Source organism: Cynoglossus semilaevis, chromosome 11, assembly GCF_000523025.1.
Source record: "Cynoglossus semilaevis isolate Cse_v1.0 chromosome 11, Cse_v1.0, whole genome shotgun sequence".
Taxonomy (NCBI): Eukaryota; Metazoa; Chordata; class Actinopteri; order Pleuronectiformes; family Cynoglossidae; genus Cynoglossus; species Cynoglossus semilaevis.
The window spans coordinates 17,470,798-17,489,987 of NC_024317.1; the positions used below are offsets into that span (position 1 = coordinate 17,470,798).

Sequence of the window (19,190 nt, forward strand, 5' to 3'; positions counted from 1 at the left end):
CTAAAACAGAAGGTAAATATACTGGCAGTTCTGTAATAAACAAATTATGACCAACAGCATGGGAATAAAACTATCTTGAAACAGGTGTGCAATCAAGTAATTGAGATGAAGCTAAACCAAACCGATAAGGAACCTAAAATAAATATGCATCAGCTGTCACTGTTTGACCATAGTGCATGATAGGTCCACTTCCTGTTGAGAGTTACAGGGTTGCCATGGGCAGTAGACAGGATGTTAGTCGTTAAGAGTTGACCTACACTACTCAAACAATAAATAAATTCAAATAAAATAATAATAAACTGTGCAGATTAAGACATTTTTTAATGTGGTAGGTGGTGTGAATCAAGATGAAGAAAATAACATTTTGTATCACTTTCAACTGCAATGCATTCTAAAAAGTTAACTAAAAAGTTACTTTCAAAACGTTTATGAACTAAGGTTACTAATAACTGTAATGTCACAAGTGTTTTGTTTTTTAACATTAAAATACAAAGCTACAAAGAGTTGTTGCAAAAACAACTTATTAATTATGACTAAGTTACAATGAATCATCATTTGGCATGATTAGTCACAATTAATCAAGATAAATCAAAAATTATATATTAAAAAAACAACTCTGTTTGTGTACTGCTGCAACCAATGTATAAATATCAGCTTTTAAATACATGTTTTGTTCTGTTTTTTATTTAACTAATCCAAATGATGGCATTATTAATATGGACAAATGTCAAGAAAAATACCCAAACCCTTCAGGAGCCATAACTCCCTGAACATCTTTCTACTGACTCCTTTATTGCTCTTATGAACTTTTCATTTTTCCTGCATTTTCCTTTTATGTCTTCACTCAAGTGAGTTTTTCTTTGACACAGACACAGTTACTAGTACATACTAGTGTAACAGAATCTGCTTTGCATTTGAATGAGTACCAAACACCCACCAGAGCTGAAACACCGTTGGGCCTGATTGAGCAGTTTGTTGCGCTCCTTTGAGAAAATGACAGCATAGAGCTGGTACTCAGGGGAAAAAAATCATGGGGCGTGTGGGAAACGTACCGGAAACATGCTGCTTGTGGATCGTAAAACTCACTGCAAGCACTTCTTGTTTGACCTAGATAGAGCTGTCATAACGCCAGACAGGGCTCTAATTATTTTTTACTACAACTCAGGTTGGACAGGCAATTTGTCAGAACTGCACTTCAGGAGCATTTAGATGCTTTGTACCTCCAATAACCACCAGATGTAGAGGAGGACCAGGGTTTGACAACAGAGATCTTCAGTCTTCAGAAATGAATATTCCGCCTGATTACTAGTACAGTACAGTATGTCAGTCCGGCCTTTGGACCCAGTGCTCTCCTCTGTACCACAAAGAGGGTTTCTCCAGCCATCCCACTCTTTAGTCCAATCAACAATGACTCCTTTATGGAGCAAAAACTTCAGCTCAGCTACGGAGAGCATTGTTGCTTCATTCGTCACTGCAGATTACTCAGAGCCCATTTGAGCTATGGCTGTGTTTTGTGGCTTTGTTTTAAAATGCACGGACTAGAAAGTGTATGTAAGAGACAGGGGTGTCTTCTTTAAATGAAGTTTGTGGAAAACAAGGTCAAGTTTGGTTAAAACGTGTCATAAATAATAATGATGACAATAAAATACCTCTGAGACTCAAGATTTCCGGCTGGGAACGACAGGCTTTCTCCACAGCTGTGTTTGACAGAAGGCATTCGGACAAGTCATCAAACACACACACACCACCTTAGGAAAATAAAGATCACGGGAGTGGGAGCGGGGGTGGTGGTGTGTAAGGCTATTCCTAAGTGGAAAATGAGAACCATCACAGAATGGAGATGAAACTGACTCCTACACACCCTGTCCCTGACCCACATGCATTCCTGAAAACCACTGTAAACAAAGCGTGGTAATGAGCGCAGGAAAGAAGAACAGGAAGGTGAGAAATGTGTACATCCCACCTTTACCACCTTTAACTTATTTTGCAGTCTACACACCAACATGGGCAGCAAACGTGTAGTCTGCATTTTAACCGGTTTCTTCTGTCATTTGTACGAAGCAGTTCGGACATGCAGCTATCTGTCACAATCTGAAGTCTTCAGAACTGTTCATCCTGTGATCACACACTAGCGTAGCCCCATGTTTGACCTCTCGCGACCAAACAGCCTTTAGTCCCAGACGGGTGAGTTATATATCAATAGACAAAGGATTTAAACAGCAGCTGCTGATGACAGAATGAACAGCACTGGGAACATCTAACTGGGAGGCAGTGAGGGCAGGAGTACTCCAAGGCTTATGCTAAATGGAAAACGCAAACAAACACTACGCTGACAATGAGAGCAGTGGAGCATCGACATCAACAAACAGTGCCAGGCTGTGATGATTTGGCCTCTTTTTTTTCTTCAGTTTCCCATCGGATTTCCCAGTGACAGTTTAAGAAACTGACTCTCCAAGAACAGATGGAACGTGACTTCCTTGGCTTCATTCATAGATATTTGAAGATTTCTTTAAGAGAAGTGTTTAGGTGGGCATGCAAAGTTTGTTGTGTTGCCTTTTTTGTTGCTATCACTGTTTGGCATATTGGCTCATCATGTTGCTGCACTTTTTGTGTGTATTCTAGCAACCCCACCTTAGCGATTATCCTAAAGTACAGCAGATTCGAGATAAAGGTCACCCGGACAGTAGTGAGATCTGCTGTGATGGATGTTTTGGAGTGGTCTGTGAGCCGGAGTGAGAATGGACTGGAAAGTCATCAATGAACAGATTAAAAGGAGGCTGAGCAGTTTGGAGGTTAGGTTAGAGAGACGAGGAGGGATGGGATGAACGCAAAAATAGAAGATCCCAAAGAAAGTTCATAAACTGGCATGAAAATTATCAGTTTAACAGGAGAAGGGATAAACTGCAGCCAAAGAAAGAAAATTATTTCAATACAGCTTTGCCTGACTAAAGACTTAAGGACACATAAGAACATGAGCCTATTCCACTGAACATCCTCTCAGCCAACCTCTACCACTTTATCCCGTTAAGGGTTGTGAAGGGAGCTTAAGCAAATCCCAGCTGATGTCAGGCAAAATGTGCAATACGACCTGGACACGTTGACAGTTCATCGCCGACAGCACAAATGGTCAAAAAAAAATACCACATCAAACACTGTTAAAAATCACTAAAATTAAATGGGCTAGCAGATTTTAGGAAAGAAACAATCAATCCGGTCTACAAAAACAGGTCACCCTTTACAAAACTTATTCTACACTGTATACATATCAAGTCTAGTCAGTATTAATAGTATAGTCCAAATTCACAAAACATATTTGGCCTCAATGGACTTAACAGTTTTGAAATGAAAAAAAAAAAAAATCACAACCATAACATCTTGATTAATTAGGATAAAATGTCCTTGAAATAAATGACTATTCCAAATTGGAATTATTAATTTTCTTTTGTCTTTTAATTTTCTTTTTTCTTTTTGAAATTTCAAGAATATTACACAAAAGCAGACCTAAAGATTCTGCTAAAATATGTATACTTAAAAAAACAAATGACACACATTTCAAAAGCACATTTCAAAAACAATACAATTGATACCACGACACCATGATAATAAGTCAATACTCTACTGTGGTTATTGAGTTTAACCTTAAAATACTGGTTAGAGTCAAGGCAAAAGGTTTGCAGATTACAATATAATGCAGTGAGCACAAGTGTAATATCAGCTTTTTTATGTGTAATCTTTTTTATTTCCACTTCTCTCTCAGGTTTGCTGTCAGGCTGCAAGATATTTGGGGACGTCATTACTCATTCAGGAGCCAGACTGGCCTTCATAAGACCTCTGCTGCAGAGAGCAGTTCCAGTAGTGATGGGTTGGCGGAGAGACAGCAGTCAAGGACACAGTGGGAGTAGTTCATACTTCCTGTCTGCCGTTTATTTATGAACCATAGTATTCAGCTACATGTCTGCTTGTATTCGCTGTACTGTACAAACCAACAGAGATAGGACCGGTTTGGGACTTGATTAAGCCAGAAAAATACCACTCAAAGTGATCGATTAGCTACTGCATCTGAAGACATTCATTTTTAATGTGTTTTACTCTTGTGACAAAGCGACCAAGCTGTGTTTCCTCACATCTCTTTCACCTGAGTTATAAGTTAATAAGAACTATTTATATTTACCAAGACACACACAGAAACAGGCCACGTTGAACTGTTACAATACTATGACCAGGTATTAGGCATGTTATTATTGTGAGCGTAGAGCGACATGGAAACTATTATGAATATAAAGTAATGACAGGAGCCACTGTTATATTTAGACTTTAGACTTATGGAAATGTAAACGTATTTCTCTGGTAAAGTCAGTTTTGTTTTGGAAATAGTGTTATGCTGCTGTTAGGTAGGGATGTAACGATGCATCTGCAATCGATTAAATCAATTCAAATGCATGACGATTCGCATTAACTTAAAAAAAATGAACCACAATGCCTCATAAACAAATCCCTCAAAAAGTCACTGGTCATACCCTGAGACTATACACTCCAGTACAGTGGTTGGTGGTATGCTTGTGAGTGACCCGCTATTAAACAATATCATCACGACCCTACAGGACCTGTGTGGCATTCAAGTGCTCAAACAGAGCATAGGAAGATGTGGCGAATAAATTTAATTATTTAAAATCTGTTTGTTTTATTTCACCTTTTTTCCACCTAGACAGCACATTGAAAAGGACATTTCTGGGACATTGCCGACGTTACTAAAATGAAGCTCACTTCAGCAGAGATAGCTGATGAGTTAACAACATAAAACTTATGAGGTGTAAAAAGCTATGGGCTGTAATAACCTCCGCTGTTTATTGATAAAAACTTTAGGGTGTTTGTCGTTAAGAGAACAGTGACAGTAACTGGACAACTATCGTTGCCTATCGTTGCCTGTTTTCCCCCGTTCTGAGGCAATGGCAGTAGTAATTAAGTAGAGGTGGGTGGACACCCAGCCATCTTTTATCAGATAATACCAGCCAAGGACTGTTGATAACTTGTGGAAATTAAACTAGCATTAGTTTCATTATTGATTTGTTGTTAACATGAAAATGATGGAGATAGTGTAGATTGGAAAAATCTCATTAACACAGTCGAGGAGGTCTGGCGTCACTGCGAAAACCTGTCGACAAAAGAAGCAAAGAAGCAAAGAAGAAGAAAAGGGGGGAAGTTATGATAACATAGAGAATAGTGATGCCCTCTTGTGGCCATGCTAAATTCTGATTTTATATATGTATATATATGTGTGTGTGTGAGAGTGACACAAGGCCCATCAAAGTACAAAAAAAGTCCTAAAAATTGCTTATACCTGCATTTATTCCATTTTAGAAAAGCCTTTTCACTAGTCAACTGTTAACAAGTTTAATAATTTCAAGTCAATTTATCTAAGACATCTTCCTATGAGCAGAATTAAAAATCAGAAAAGACACCAGAAGTATGACGTAAAAAGAAGTGAAATGAGAAATGTACGTCGTAGTGAGAACAGTCGAGTGTTGTGATCTAATTCAACACAGATATGCTTCATTAGTAGAAACAAAGTAATGACATTAACTTTAGCACAATGTCCCACAGAGCTGCTAATGCAACAAACAGGCAGAATGTTCTCGGCAAAACGTCTTCAAACTCCAGACATACAGGTTCTCAGCCAATGGCAAAATGACACATCATTATTCCCAAAGACATGACACAGCCTGTTCAGAGCTGAGAGACCTCACTTCAGGTTAACTGAAGGAGTAAGTATTCACTGTGACAGATACTGTATATACACCCTGTTTATTATGTAGATATAAGCACACAGGGCTTTACAGTTGAAGATAATGTGATTTTATGTATTTTTCTCATTTTTTTGTATGAGAAGAAAATGTGAAAAGTGAACTTTGTTCAGGGCCTTAAAACCTATTCAGCTTAGTTTCAGCATACATAAAATCAAGATATTCTTTCTGAGTGAATCAGAGGAATATGAAGAGCTAAACTTGTTTCAGCTAGGTTCAATCTATTCCTTAATTAAAGTCAAATGCTGGAATGTTAGCTTTGAGGACTGAGTAAATACCAGCCACCTCCAGCTGCCTAACCCGAGGAAACGTGTCCTGGTCCTGCTATCATTGAAACTTCCTTCAGCTGTGAAACTTCAGACAGCAGAAGACTAAGAGTCTCTGAGATCCCATATTTAACATGTTTACAGCTTCTAACCACAGGATGTTACTAACTGTGACATTCATTAACATGAAGATGTTCTGACTCACATGTAGCAGTCGATAATTAGGGTTCGGACCACACCCCAAGGTTCATCCTCAAACTCAACCTTTGTCTTGTTGTCTTGTTAAGTTCCTCTTTGTGTTTTCTTTGGCTCTTATTGTTTCAAATATCTATCCACAGAACATACACAAAACATCACACAAAGCCCTCAAACGTTCGTCTGTGGTGCTTTGCACTTCGGTAGGTGTCTGCAGGACCACATTTTTCCAGAATGACACTGACAAACACTGACTCAAAAGGACATTGTCTGGGCTGGTAAACATTTTGGTCTCTGCTGCGATCAAACCCAATAAATCCCACGGTCAGCTGTTGCCTTTGGTTACTGTGTCACTAGGTGTTTGATTGTGTAGCTTTGGTTAGCGGTGCCGGCTCTCACTTAGCTGTAAAACAAAGGGTCTGGCAGCTCATTTGACGTGCCAGGCAAATGATCAGATTCAGTTAGTTCTTTAGTAGGAACAGAGGTTATCCGTTGGTTGTTATTTTAGGAAAAGAAATTTACTTAGAAGTTTGGCTGACTGTTCACTGTTCACTGTTCAGTGTTTATGTAAATAGTCAACTAAACTTGACTGTGTACACGTACACATATACGTACACACATACAGTATGTGCCCAGCTAGCTCAGTAGATAGAGCATGATCTTAATCTCAGGGTCCTGGGTTCTGCCCCATGTTGTGGTTCCATAGTGTAACGGTTAACAGACCAGCCTTACATGCAGAGGGTCCTGGGTTTGAGCCTCAGAGGAACGACATATCCCTAATGGTGCCTCCTGTAGCAGTGTGTGTTGGTTACAGAGACTAAAAACTGAAATTGCCCTATTGTGAGACAAATAAGAGACTTGTTTTGTTTTTTTAAATTTGCTAAATTGGTTACCGTGAGTTGCTTCTGGCTAAACTATTAGCTGATAGCAAGTCAACTTCAAAAGTCTCTATGTTTTACACATGGTCAACTCTTTTAACACGCAAGATGCTCCTTAACTTTGTGGTTGCCACTTTATTTGTCAGACCAGGACATGGTTAAATAAAGCCATTAACTCAAACCATGTTCCTCGTACTAGTGCTTGGACAAAAGAAAAGAGCAATAGCCCGTACAGCATGAGAAATAACCATGGGGTGATTTAACAGATCGAAAACATTTTAGAGATAAACAACACGTTCCATGTCAACTAATCAGGGTTAACATCTTGCTAATTGCACAGATGAAGCTACAGATTCAACAAGGGTTTGGGTAATTGGTTGCCGTATTCAGCCATTCTGACCTTTGTTTACACAAAGATCATTATGGAGAAGAAGGTAGTTGCTCTGGTCGTTGGATACACAAGTACAAGTACGTGGACAATATTGCTGTTCCCTGATTAATTTATTTCTTCAGTTGAGACAGTTAGTGTGTTCATTAGCTTCATTTACATCCACAATGTGGTTTCTAGGTTCAGTAAGTTGAGTCAGAGTTTGCATAATAAAAGTCTTGTTTTGGCTCAACAAACACACATTTTTAAATTCCTTCTACTGTTTAATTATCTGACATTCCCTGAGGAATGTATCCCAAAACACAGACAACAGAAAACATTTGGCAGGTGTGTCCTCACTGCAGTCCCTATCACTATGATTTAGAACACAAACACATGATTGCATGACTGTGTGTTATTGAGAGAATCTGTGGCAAAAGACAAGAGGGTTTCCCATTGATAGAGAAGTCTTTGTGGAAACTTGCATGCATGGGTTGTTAATGTTCTTTGGTAGTGGTTGACTGTGAATGAATAGAGAGGAAAAAACATAGTACAGTCTGTGGAGTTTCTTAAAAGAAAGCCTCTTGGACATCCGGCAAATGAGGCAGAAACAGTGCTCCTGCCCAAAATGCAAATTAACAACTTGGTCAGAGGTCCTCTCAGAGTTTCCCCCTTCACCCCTCTGCTCCCTTTCTCCTTCTCTTTATTGTGTTCAGTGTGAAATCCATCCTAGGAGGGGCTTTTGTAGTGGGGGAAACAAGCGTCAAACTGGAAGACCAGGCCCAGCGAGGCCAGTCTCTTTTTATAGCCTCAGGCATTGAAAGAGCTGTGCAGTACTTTTGACAAACAGCCGAACAGAGGTTGTACAGTAGGTCTGGGATGAGGCAGCAGTGTCTCTTTCTCTGATGCTGCCTGGAGTCTGTGTCAGGAACCAGAAGCCATTCTAACAAGGCCTCACTCTTTTTAAGCCATGCCGCCGGCTGAGTGAGACAGACTGACCCAGGATTAATTGGGCATTGGCGGTGTGGACACTGCTTCAGTGGGCCACACAGGTGTCTGATGTCCCTTTGTCATCCTCTCCTCCAGCTGACCTCATGGCTGAGAGGCAGAAGCACCATCACAGACACACACACACACATATATACACACCCTTCCATCAAATGGACAAAGCATCTGCCTATGCAACATGCTAACCCCTCTGAATAAAAGAAAGTGGCGAGGAAGGGGGTGCAGAATAAAGGGAGCAGAAAAGGTGGGAGGGTTTAGAGGATAACAAACATAAACAGTACTTGCCTTGCGCCTCCTTCTATGCTGTTCTATCTTCCAAGCAGCGTCAGGCACCTCCCGGTGACACCGTTTATTCATGGAAGGCTCCCATAAACTCCTACCACAGTACCAGCTGCAGAAATATCATCTTTGTAGTCTCCAGTGATGGCTGTGAGTGGCGGATCCCCCTGCAGTTTCTCCTCCGCTGTTTACTTTCCCACAACTTCTTCCCTGCACCGTGTGCACTAGCGGTTGAAGATGAGGTAACTCTACGAGCTCCCTCCCCTTTCCCTGCCTCTCCTCTTCCGTTCCTCGCTGCCCCCCCTCTTTTTTATGGAAGGGTCCCTATTTTTCCCCCCTACAGCCTCTTCTTCGGTTCTTTCTTTGCTTTGCTGCCTCCTCCTACTCTTCAGACCCCCGCTGCTGTCCACAGAACACTGTAAGGCCGACTGAGGGCTCCTTGCTGTCCAATGGCAGAATGACAGGGTTGTCCATACAACCAATAGAAAGACAAAAGGCTGCCATATTCACCAATCAAAGCAGAGACTGCGAAAGGTGGGTGGGACCGAAGCACTAAGAGGCCAATGCTGTGTCACTGCACTTCCGCATGTAACTGCAGGTGTGTTCAAGAGTCGGTCATAAAACATTATTACGGCCGATAAAACATTTGTACTTTGATATTTTGCAGCAAAAAGCAAAACAAATTAATAGTTGTTTCTATGTCGCATATTTAAATTGTAAATTTCTGCAAAGATTTACTTATTATTTAAAACTAGTCTTTCTTCCAGTGTATAGTAATTATAAAAATGACAAGAACAAATTCAAACAAAGTTTTTTAATACTATTGTTGCTGCTACTTGCTTCCTCATTATGGTTTGTTTAAGTGATTTTACATGTTCTTCATCTGCGTTATTGAATCTAATTTGTTTCTGATATTAGTTAATACATTCAATGAGTCTGAAGTACATAGGACATCAAAAACGGCTCACACAAGTTAACTATCTTTACTATCACTTGTAAAACTATAGACCAATGAAATGGTCAGTTTAACTTGACTTGCATAACATCTTAGTTTATATGTCAATTTCAATATTAGTTAATTAGAATAATGACTTAAATAAAATATAATACATTTTCATATGTATGTATATGTATTTCATAGCCTGCAATCATATTGCAGGCTAGTTTTGGGACCAAAAAAAACTTTCCTGAACAAAAGTTAATCAGATAATCAGATGTTTAACAAAAACATCCGTAATATTTTGGTGTTTCTTTGACAGACTATCTTTTACAAATCTGTTAACTAAATAGTGTTTTGGTGGTTAATCCCAGTCATTTTGACCTCACTTCCTAAACAAAGCTACCTTACTCGTGTTTTTAAATATATTTGTAGATCTGGCAGTGTTTCTGTGTTGCTTCTGGAGATAATGCAGCATGAACTTGCAGAGTAAGGAAGACAAATCACACCGATTCTACCGTTGTCCAGAAGATTTATTAAAACACATTGAACAAATACACAGAATACAAATAAAAAGTTGACAATTCACTTTATCATTCGATTGCTATACAGAACGAATAGTAGAACCATAACACTGCTCGGAGCTCACCGTCTGTAAATGCTAGATACACTACCGCCTCCTCGACGTGAACCGTCGTATCCAACGTTCACATGCTGTGCATTCACTGCAACAAAGGTGCCTTTAATCAGGGTCTTTTGGTAGCTTCAGAAGCCAGTTTAATAAGCATGTACATACATTGTTAACATATTTATAGTATTAGACTGAAGCCTTTTTTTCCAACAGTAGTTACATTCATACTGACTTCAGTTTGATTGCATTTCTTTGCAGTATGTTTTTGATGACATTTCTCCAAAGGGGAAAATACATATTTTTGATTGATGAGCACATACGGTGCACACTGCACTTCTATGGCATCACCATTCAGGTGACATTCTTTGTTGTTGTTGTTGTTGTTATTTTGATTCATAAAATCTACAGAGATGGACTCATCTCTGAGAAGTTCTTCAAGTATTTACACGTCTGAGGTTGTATCTGTCAAGCAACCTAATACACGTCATGGTCAAGAAAGCAATGGCATTAACAAAAACACTGAGAACAAAATCAGCACAGCTTAACACTTAGAGAGAGTAGTGCAAAACAAATAATGACATGATGAACCTCAAGGTTCAAGGTGAGTCGGTTTAAAATGTCTCGGAAGTAAATGGTAAAGTGGCTGCAGTCACGCAATCTATGTAAGAAAGACGCGGTCAGATGAAAGCACTTGATGATAATCATTTAAAGAAGAGTAAGAAAATACATTCACTAACTCTGTACAACACTTGCTATTCCAGTTTAGTCCAATCACAGGCAACATCCCTGCCATGTCAAGTCAGGATAACAACTGGCCATTTTAATTCCAGCGATTATTCAAACTGGAATTTCACTTTTAGTCCAAAGTTTTTTACGCAATGCTTCAACAGTAGAGGAAAAGTAGTAAGGTTAAATATACAAGATTGCCTCAGTTTGTGGATAGTCGCTTTAGCACATGGTTCTGGATGGAATGGTGTAGATATGTTAATATACAATGCTGAAGTGCCTTCCTACCAGCAATGGGAATTTGACATCACTGAGGATGCTTTTAAAATGTCACCAACATGTAATGAATGCAGCACTGAGTCATAAAAGTTGAAATGTAAATATACTTCCTTCGACAGCAGGTTCATATATTCACTGACAGTGAACTGTAATTACAGTCATCACACCGTGTCAAGGAGCACGGCAGCACTACACTGCCTCAACCATCAAAGTGTACAATAAAAGAAGTTAAACAAATATATTTGTGTCAACTACCGGAGAATTGAGTGACAGCATTATGTGGACTCACTGTACGTAGTTTCAACATTGGAAAGTGAATGATGAAAACATCTCAAAATTAGGAGAAACAAACCTGCTGTCCAGTTGAAACACACAGGCCTGACCCTGTGTGTGGATGTACTGTTGACCAGATGTGCTTTTGTTTATCGTGTAGTCAGGACATGTACTGTAATTTACAGGGGTGGAGACACACTGGGACATATCACTCTGACTGTTTGGGAGTGTGGTATGATTACATCATGCAAAAAGGGACCTCCCGCATTCTCTATGACAAAGCTCTGTGAGCAAAAGTCACAGCAAAGCTCCGATCTTAAACTATTACAGAACAGCAGAGTTATAACAGCTCTATTTGTGCATACCCACAAAGATATTTATTTGTCATGTGACTTTTTAAGCTTATAGCAAAGTCTAAATCAGGGGTCTACAACCTGTGGTTCCCAAGCCACATGGAGCTCTTTAGCCTCTTTGCAATGGACCAAATTTAGCCTGAATGGGTTTAAAAACATGACTGATACATCAGACCAGTAATAAAGGTAGACTGTAGTGAGAATGTGGCTGTAATGGGTTTTGGGTTTTTTTAACAGCAAAAACTAAGGTATAAACCTTTTAACACATCACACTAAAATCTAAGCTTTCTTGCTAAAAGCAAAACAACTTATTCTCCCTGTGTACTAGCTTTAGGTAGATCAAGCAATGTTGACCTCAGGTTAATGTATGTGATTATAGTTGGTGAAATTTATTTAGGTTAAACAACAATTGTCAACAGCTTCAATTTTGTCCTTTTTTATGAAACTGTAGTATCACTGTGTAATTAAAAGGTTATACAAGTCACTATTGAAATCATTCAGTGACTTTTATTTGCTGGTAAAATGATAAAAACATCTCTGTTAATATTAAAGGTTGCAGACCCCTGCACTAAATGAATAATGAATTGATAAAAGTCGTGTTGTATTATATAAAGTTCGTCAATGATTCATCACCACACCCATCAGCCAGCAGACTATTTAATCTAAGCCCGTTTGAACCCCAACCCCAGATTTTGCCAAGTTACTATTTCACCAGTCTTGGTTTCCAGTTTACAGCCTTTGTTAAAATTCAAATATTTATAGAATCATAAATACTTGTCCACACACAGAAAAAATAAGTTCTTCAATGTAAAATACTTCTCCACTTGTGTCACTTCCACTGTTCCACCGTGGCTGCATGTGTAATTCCATGTTCCCCAGATTACATACAGTATTGTGTTATGATGAGTCTAAAGTGAGGTACAGTTAACAGCAGTCTCTGGGTATGAAGACTCCTGGGAGCTGCAGTCAAGTATCTGCAAATGACCAGAAGGTGGCAGTCTACAGAGGATTCAGGAGGACTGTGTCCAACCACTGCATAAATTATAAAATGTTTTTAAATGCATTGAAATTGTCACCATTTGCGATGGTTACAACACTGGCCCTCTGAAAACAAAACAAAAACCAATATCCTACGATGACTGAAGACAACCTTGGCACCACTCAACTTCACAGAGAGATTGCTCCAGTGGGGGACAGTCACAGTGTACAATGAGTGGATAGATGTGTAAAAGCAGCACGGGGAGCAGAATGACAACAGACACAAAATAATACATTCCAAAATTAGAGCGGGTCCCATTTTAGAGCAAACTCTCAATCTCAGTAAGGTCTGCCTAATAGTGAAGGGCTGAAAAAAAGTCCTCCGTCTGGAAAGTTGCTCCTTCTACCCTCCATTTTCTGTCCGTTATTGAAATACTGAAGAGATAAAAGTGCAATAGTTAAGATAAATAGAGTGAATTGTGTATCCATAGACAGCAGAGATGTTGATGTTGTTCAGACAAAGAGCAGAAGAAACAGAACAGAGGAAAAGGGCAGCTGTCATCTTCACAGATTCCATCCCTGGGAGTTTCTGACCTCAGGTCAGTGGTTTTAGAGAATGTGTCTAGTCCTCGATACAGATGACATCACTAGGTTTACCTGACTTGAGGTCAGGTGTGACCACATCTCTCAAGGAGTCCAATGACTTCTTGTCCAGATGGCTTGTAGGAGGTGGGGGACCATTGGAAGAAACTACAGAGGAAAGACAATAAAAGTACCAGTGAATACTAGGCGATTCCAATTAATACTACAGAGTAAAAGTACAAGAAACATCTCATTCTGTTTGTTTGATTCCACCTTACCTGAGAACATTTTAAACAACTCTAATAAAAAATACCACCACCATCACCTTCATTGTAGTGTTCTCTTATCTTAATGCCATCCTATTTATGCACAGAAATTAGTTCATTAACATTCATGTTGAAAAAGTTAACACATTTATAATAAAGAACTAAAACAAATAAGAAACTAAAAATTAAAGACTAAACTTCTATAAATGTTGGGATATGTTGTCCACCACTGGTACAAAATTGAGTCAAAAAGCAAAAAAAACAGAAAGAAAATCTTAATAGAAATACCACAGCTAAATTGGAGACTTCAAAGTAACCAGAAGAATGCTGTGAAAGAGAAACTGTGAATGATTACATTTAATGTATCGTTCATGTCTGATTCATGAAACTGACTGAGTCATTATGAAACATCAGGGCAAAAACAGAAATGTGAGAATTTGGAATTCGTTCTACATGTTTTAGCCATGCCTTGTCGATGTACTGTTGACAAGATTACCGCTGACGTAGGGTCCGAGAGGCATCTGACTGTAGTTGACCATGGGCTGCCCTCCATGTCCTCTGAATCCACCGCCATAGCTGCCGCCGTACATCTGTGAGCAGCCAAACCCGCCCTGGCTGAAGGGCTGAGGAACAAAAGCACAGAAAGAAGTTTACTCAAGTCATTTAAATCAATGATTATTTTTGATTAATTATCCATCCATCCATCCATTTTCATCCGCTTATCCATTACCAGGTCGTGGGGTCAGCAGTCTCCATGACCGCCACCCAAATCACACTGCACCATTTCAACCCCCCTGAACCTTCCTGTGGGTGGTGAGTCAACTGGAAGGTACCAACTGCCCTAACCTGCATTAGATCTTACCCAGGAGGTGAACCCTGGTGTTCCACACCAATGAGACATTGACTCTGGGCCAAAGCGCCTTGATTAATTATATTAATAATATTTATTAAGCATACTGTATATTATCAAATATCTCAATGAATTGTACTGTATTTTATTGATCATATTATTCACCTTTACAAAGACATACATTGTACTTAATATCCTAGCCAGAAATGCTTAAATACTAATTCTTCAGTAACTGTTTATCTTTGTGTGAATTTCAGTTGTGCTATTTCATCAATAAACTAAAGTGAAAACTCCTGTTTTCATATCATATTTCTATTAATTGTAATAGATTCTACGTATTCACTATGACTGGATCCTTGTTTAATTGTCCCGCCTTCTAGACAGCAAAAAAACTGATTGGCTCTTGTCGTCATGTGTGTTGGTGAAGAAATCAGTACTAATTGGACTTAATTCCTCAGATTCTTTCCACTTGCATTAGTTAACTAATATGTCATCATCATTCAGCCCCCGATTAACTTCCTATGTAGGTTCTGTGTCACAACTGTTGTTTTTTAAATTATAAGTGCACAAAATTAACCTTGATTTTAATTAACATCATTAATATTAAAAAGAAAACAGACATACTGTTCAAATGAAATGGAAAGAAACTCCCTGGAGGTGAAAGTGTGAGAATCACAGAGAAGAACAAGAAATATAACATAATATGAAGTCATTACAGCACGGGTGTCGAGTGTCGGCTGAAAAATTCAGGACACATGATGAATTACACACAACCTCTTATACTACAGGAAATTAAACACACCTTCAGTTGTGAAGAACAGGTGCAGGAAATGTAGAAATAATGAGAGCGAATGTGTTTGTTTATTCCTCCAGGACTGAAACATGCAGCTCAGTGGTGGAAATAAACAAGTTTGGGTTTTTTTTCCCATTACTCCTGGGGAAACTTTCTCCATAGGAGAAACAAAGGTTATTAATGAAGAATGTGAAATGAATCAAAACTAGAAAAAATGGTTTATTCATGAAAACAAATTATTATCAACATTTACAACAAATACTTTTTGGAGCACAAGCAGAATTTTGAAAATGAAAATAAATATCAAACAAGGATCATTTCCACCTGAAAACCTTTTGGATGGGGCAGGAGTGGGCAAACTTTTTGAATTGCGGGCCACAATGGGCCAATAATGTGACGGTGGGCCGAGTCAGGAGCAAACAGATGGAGCGTTTGTATGAACCAAAACAAATGACATGTAAAAGTCATAAAGGCTAAAATGCTTGAAGCCTTTTTCTACGCCATCTTTTGGGAAAATGCGTGCATTGGAAAAAGGCTTAAAGCATGCCTTTTTCTGTGCCATCTTTTGGGAAAATGCGTGCATTGAAGGGAAAAGGCAAAAGTATAATGATAATAGAAATGAATAACATAATTTGGACAAGTTTGGAGGGACGGATTAAAAAGCCAAATGGGCCACATCTGGCCCCTGGGCTGTAGTTTGCCCATGCTAGGGGCTACATAGTGGCGCAGTGGTAAGTCAATTCAGTCCAATTCCAAATGGTAACCCATGGTCTTTTATTAAAATTTTCTAGGTACACTTTCCGCCCACTGTCTAGAAACGTGCAGTATTATGTTTTTATGTTCACCCTAAACTGAACAGAGCTGTGAATGTGAGTGTGAATGGATGCCTTGCCCTGTGATACCTTGGATTGTCTAACTGACAACCCTGAAAAGGACTTAATGACTGAAGTTGACCTGTGTGTGTGTGCTGTGAAATGGTGGTTGATGCCCTTGCCTTACAAAAAAACATCACAGGTTCAAGCCCTAACTAACTAACTAATGGTCTTCTGTGTGGTGTATGTATGTAGGCGAAGTCCAGGTGTTTGGGCTTCCAAAAACATTCTGTTGGATGCTTGGATTAGCGAGTAGGTCAGGTGACCACTGTTTCAGCTCTCACCTGCTGCGGAGGCTCATTCCCTCGACTGGTCAGACGGCTCAGGATGCTCCGCTCCGACATCTGCAGTCGTGCCGACACCGGTGGGATCCTGGACAGCATGTTGGGCAGACGTGTGACGTCTGCCTTCATGTCGCTCAGCAGCTCCTCCAGCTGGTTCAACACTGCAAGAGCACAACAGGTTTTTTCACATTCAGCATCAGTCAGATAAATGAGCCACACAGACTAAAGAGTGCAAGGCAGTGATAATAACATTCGAACTAAATGCTAAAGAATTCACTGTGTGATACATTATTCAGGGTCAGAGGCAGCACTGTGTTGAAACAATAACATAAATGAAACACCTTGGTTTGAGGGTTTTCGCTCTTGGCCTGTTTCCCAGAGTTTTATCCTATTTATCTCTGTGAACATATTTCAGCAAAAACAGTAAAAAAATTTCAGACCACTGTAAAATAAGAACTTTAATACCTGCCTTTATTACTTGTAACTGTCTGTGTGTTACCTTGGGCATAAAAAGAAAAACACAACACATTTACATTTTTATTCATTTAGATAAAACATTTAAACAACTCACTGAACAAGGTCAAAATGCACCTTTAGTTCATTAATGGTTCACTCATGTGTTTACTTCTTAATCAGTTTTGATTCTGACAAAAGTGTTTCTGTATTGCTTTTGAATATTTCTATTGATTTCAGTTTTTTGATGTTGAAAGTCCTTGATGAAAGCTTATTATGAAAACATTTCTTAGTTGTATATCATAGGCTTATTTACTTTTAACTCTGTGCCTGTAATAATCTCTTTTTCAAAATAAATATTTTTTCTTTTGGATCCTTGATACTGTTAAAGGGTAAAACAGTTGATCGATTATCAATTAATCAACTCAAATCATTTATGATGTGATTAATTTTCTTAAATCTAGGCTTCATTTACTTCATTATGCTGCCTATTGTGATGCACACAAACATGGAGCGAAGAGCCAAAAGAGTCAATAGCTGCAGCTCCAGTTGGTACGATGGCTACTTGTGCACTTCTATCTGTGCTTCACTGTCTAACTTAATGATATTCTTTGCTGTGTTTCAGACCTTTGTGCAGCACTGCGTTGGCAGGTTTGTTCCCGGCCAGAGACTCTTTGGACAGATGCTGATGGGACTCTGCCAAACATTCCACTTCGGCAAAGCGAGTGTTGAGAGCCATTGCCGGGTGAGTGGGGTCCTGGGTCATATTCAGGTAAGCTGCTCTCCTCAGCTGCTCTTCAATCACCAGAGCCTGTTCCAACAGCTTTACAGAGAGAGAACCAGACAGAGAGAGAGAAAGAGAGGGAGAGAATCTAAAACAATATAGCAATGAGGAGAGTGTGGCTCATTTATTTGCCAGCTTGAAGTCGTTTCATTTTATAAATAAGAAACACAAGAATTGCCTTAAATCGACGAGCCAGGAACTTGTTCTTCATCTCCAGATAGTTGCCCTTGTGGATCTCAGTCTTAAAAGGCTCATTCAGAATAGCGTAACGCGGGTCGTTCTGGATGTCCTGCCAGCGAGCGTAGCCATGTCTGACAAACAGTGTCGGTCAAGAAAAACCAAACAGAAGCAGAGATATTTGAGGGAAACAAAATAAAGCATGTTGATTTTTTTTTTAAATAACAACACTTCAAGGGAAACCTCCCTCCTGGTCAATGGTTTCTATAATGCTCTGCCAGCTGCTGAGCTCTTTGCTACTTTAACATAGAGAAAACAGATACGTAACAATGCCAGCCAACAGCCAATAGTCATGGCGCCGATGCCAGATGTCAAGCATCTTTCCAGAAGACAGAGCAGCTCGCTCTTCAGTTTGCCAAAGGGTGTGGAGCTCTGTCAGAGTCAGAGGAAAGCAAACAAATAAATAAACAAATAAACCCAGACAATCCAATGTATTTCCAGAATATCATGACAAAAAAAATCACCAGAATAGAGGAAAGAATGTTACTAGAATACTGTGTCAGAAACAATCACTAAAAAAACAATAACAAAGTTCTAACAACACATGTTCTCAGTGACACTTTTTGATACATATTAAAGCAGTGACTCAGACATTAATTTTAGCATCAGGAAAATTTGCCCAGTTTCTCAGTGAGATGAAATGAAGTGCTGTCATCAGACTGCACTGTCACTTCTTTCATTACTCTCCGCCTCCGTGTCTTTCTGTTTGTCTCCAGATGACACACTTGTCTCTTTATGGGTTTTTTTTAAACAAAATAAACACGTAAAAAGGAAAGGTGATTTTAAAGACATCATTCTGAATATTAATGTTTGTGATGTTGGCTCTTGGTTTTGGTTTCTAACAATATATCAGAGCTGTAAGATAACATTCTTCATGTGCAAATTACTTAATAACAACTATTGGCCACTATTTTCGTCTATGGTTCCCAAATTAGGGGGCAGGGACCCACAGGGGGAACTGAGCTTTTGTAGGATATACAATCTTTGAATTATTTACTGTGGAGTTTTGAAGCAATAGCTTTGAATGTGTTGATGTGGGATGGCTTTACAAAAGTCCTATATACACAAGAGGGCGCTGCAGAGATAGTTTGGGAACCA

The 19,190-nt window shown here is 39.2% G+C and overlaps 2 protein-coding genes across 3 annotated transcripts in view; both read right to left on the reverse strand.

Moving 5' to 3' along the window:
- Window positions 1–9,305, reverse strand: part of arhgef10la (Rho guanine nucleotide exchange factor (GEF) 10-like a) — a 108,734-nt gene extending 99,429 nt beyond the window's left edge. For both annotated transcript variants that reach the window (XM_025060488.1, XM_017036759.2), the window contains exon 1: window positions 8,801–9,305. The gene's annotated coding sequence lies outside the window, so the exon portion shown is untranslated. The remainder of the gene's footprint in view (window positions 1–8,800) is intronic.
- A 942-nt stretch (window positions 9,306–10,247) lies between these two features.
- chd5 (chromodomain helicase DNA binding protein 5) overlaps window positions 10,248–19,190 on the reverse strand; it is a 35,155-nt gene continuing 26,212 nt past the window's right edge. The window contains 6 exon segments of the mRNA XM_017036724.2: window positions 10,248–13,721; window positions 14,316–14,442; window positions 16,619–16,779; window positions 17,699–17,894; window positions 18,034–18,166; window positions 18,356–18,464. Of these exon segments, the coding sequence (XP_016892213.1) occupies window positions 13,594–13,721; window positions 14,316–14,442; window positions 16,619–16,779; window positions 17,699–17,894; window positions 18,034–18,166; window positions 18,356–18,464 (854 nt within the window). The 3' untranslated portion in view covers window positions 10,248–13,593.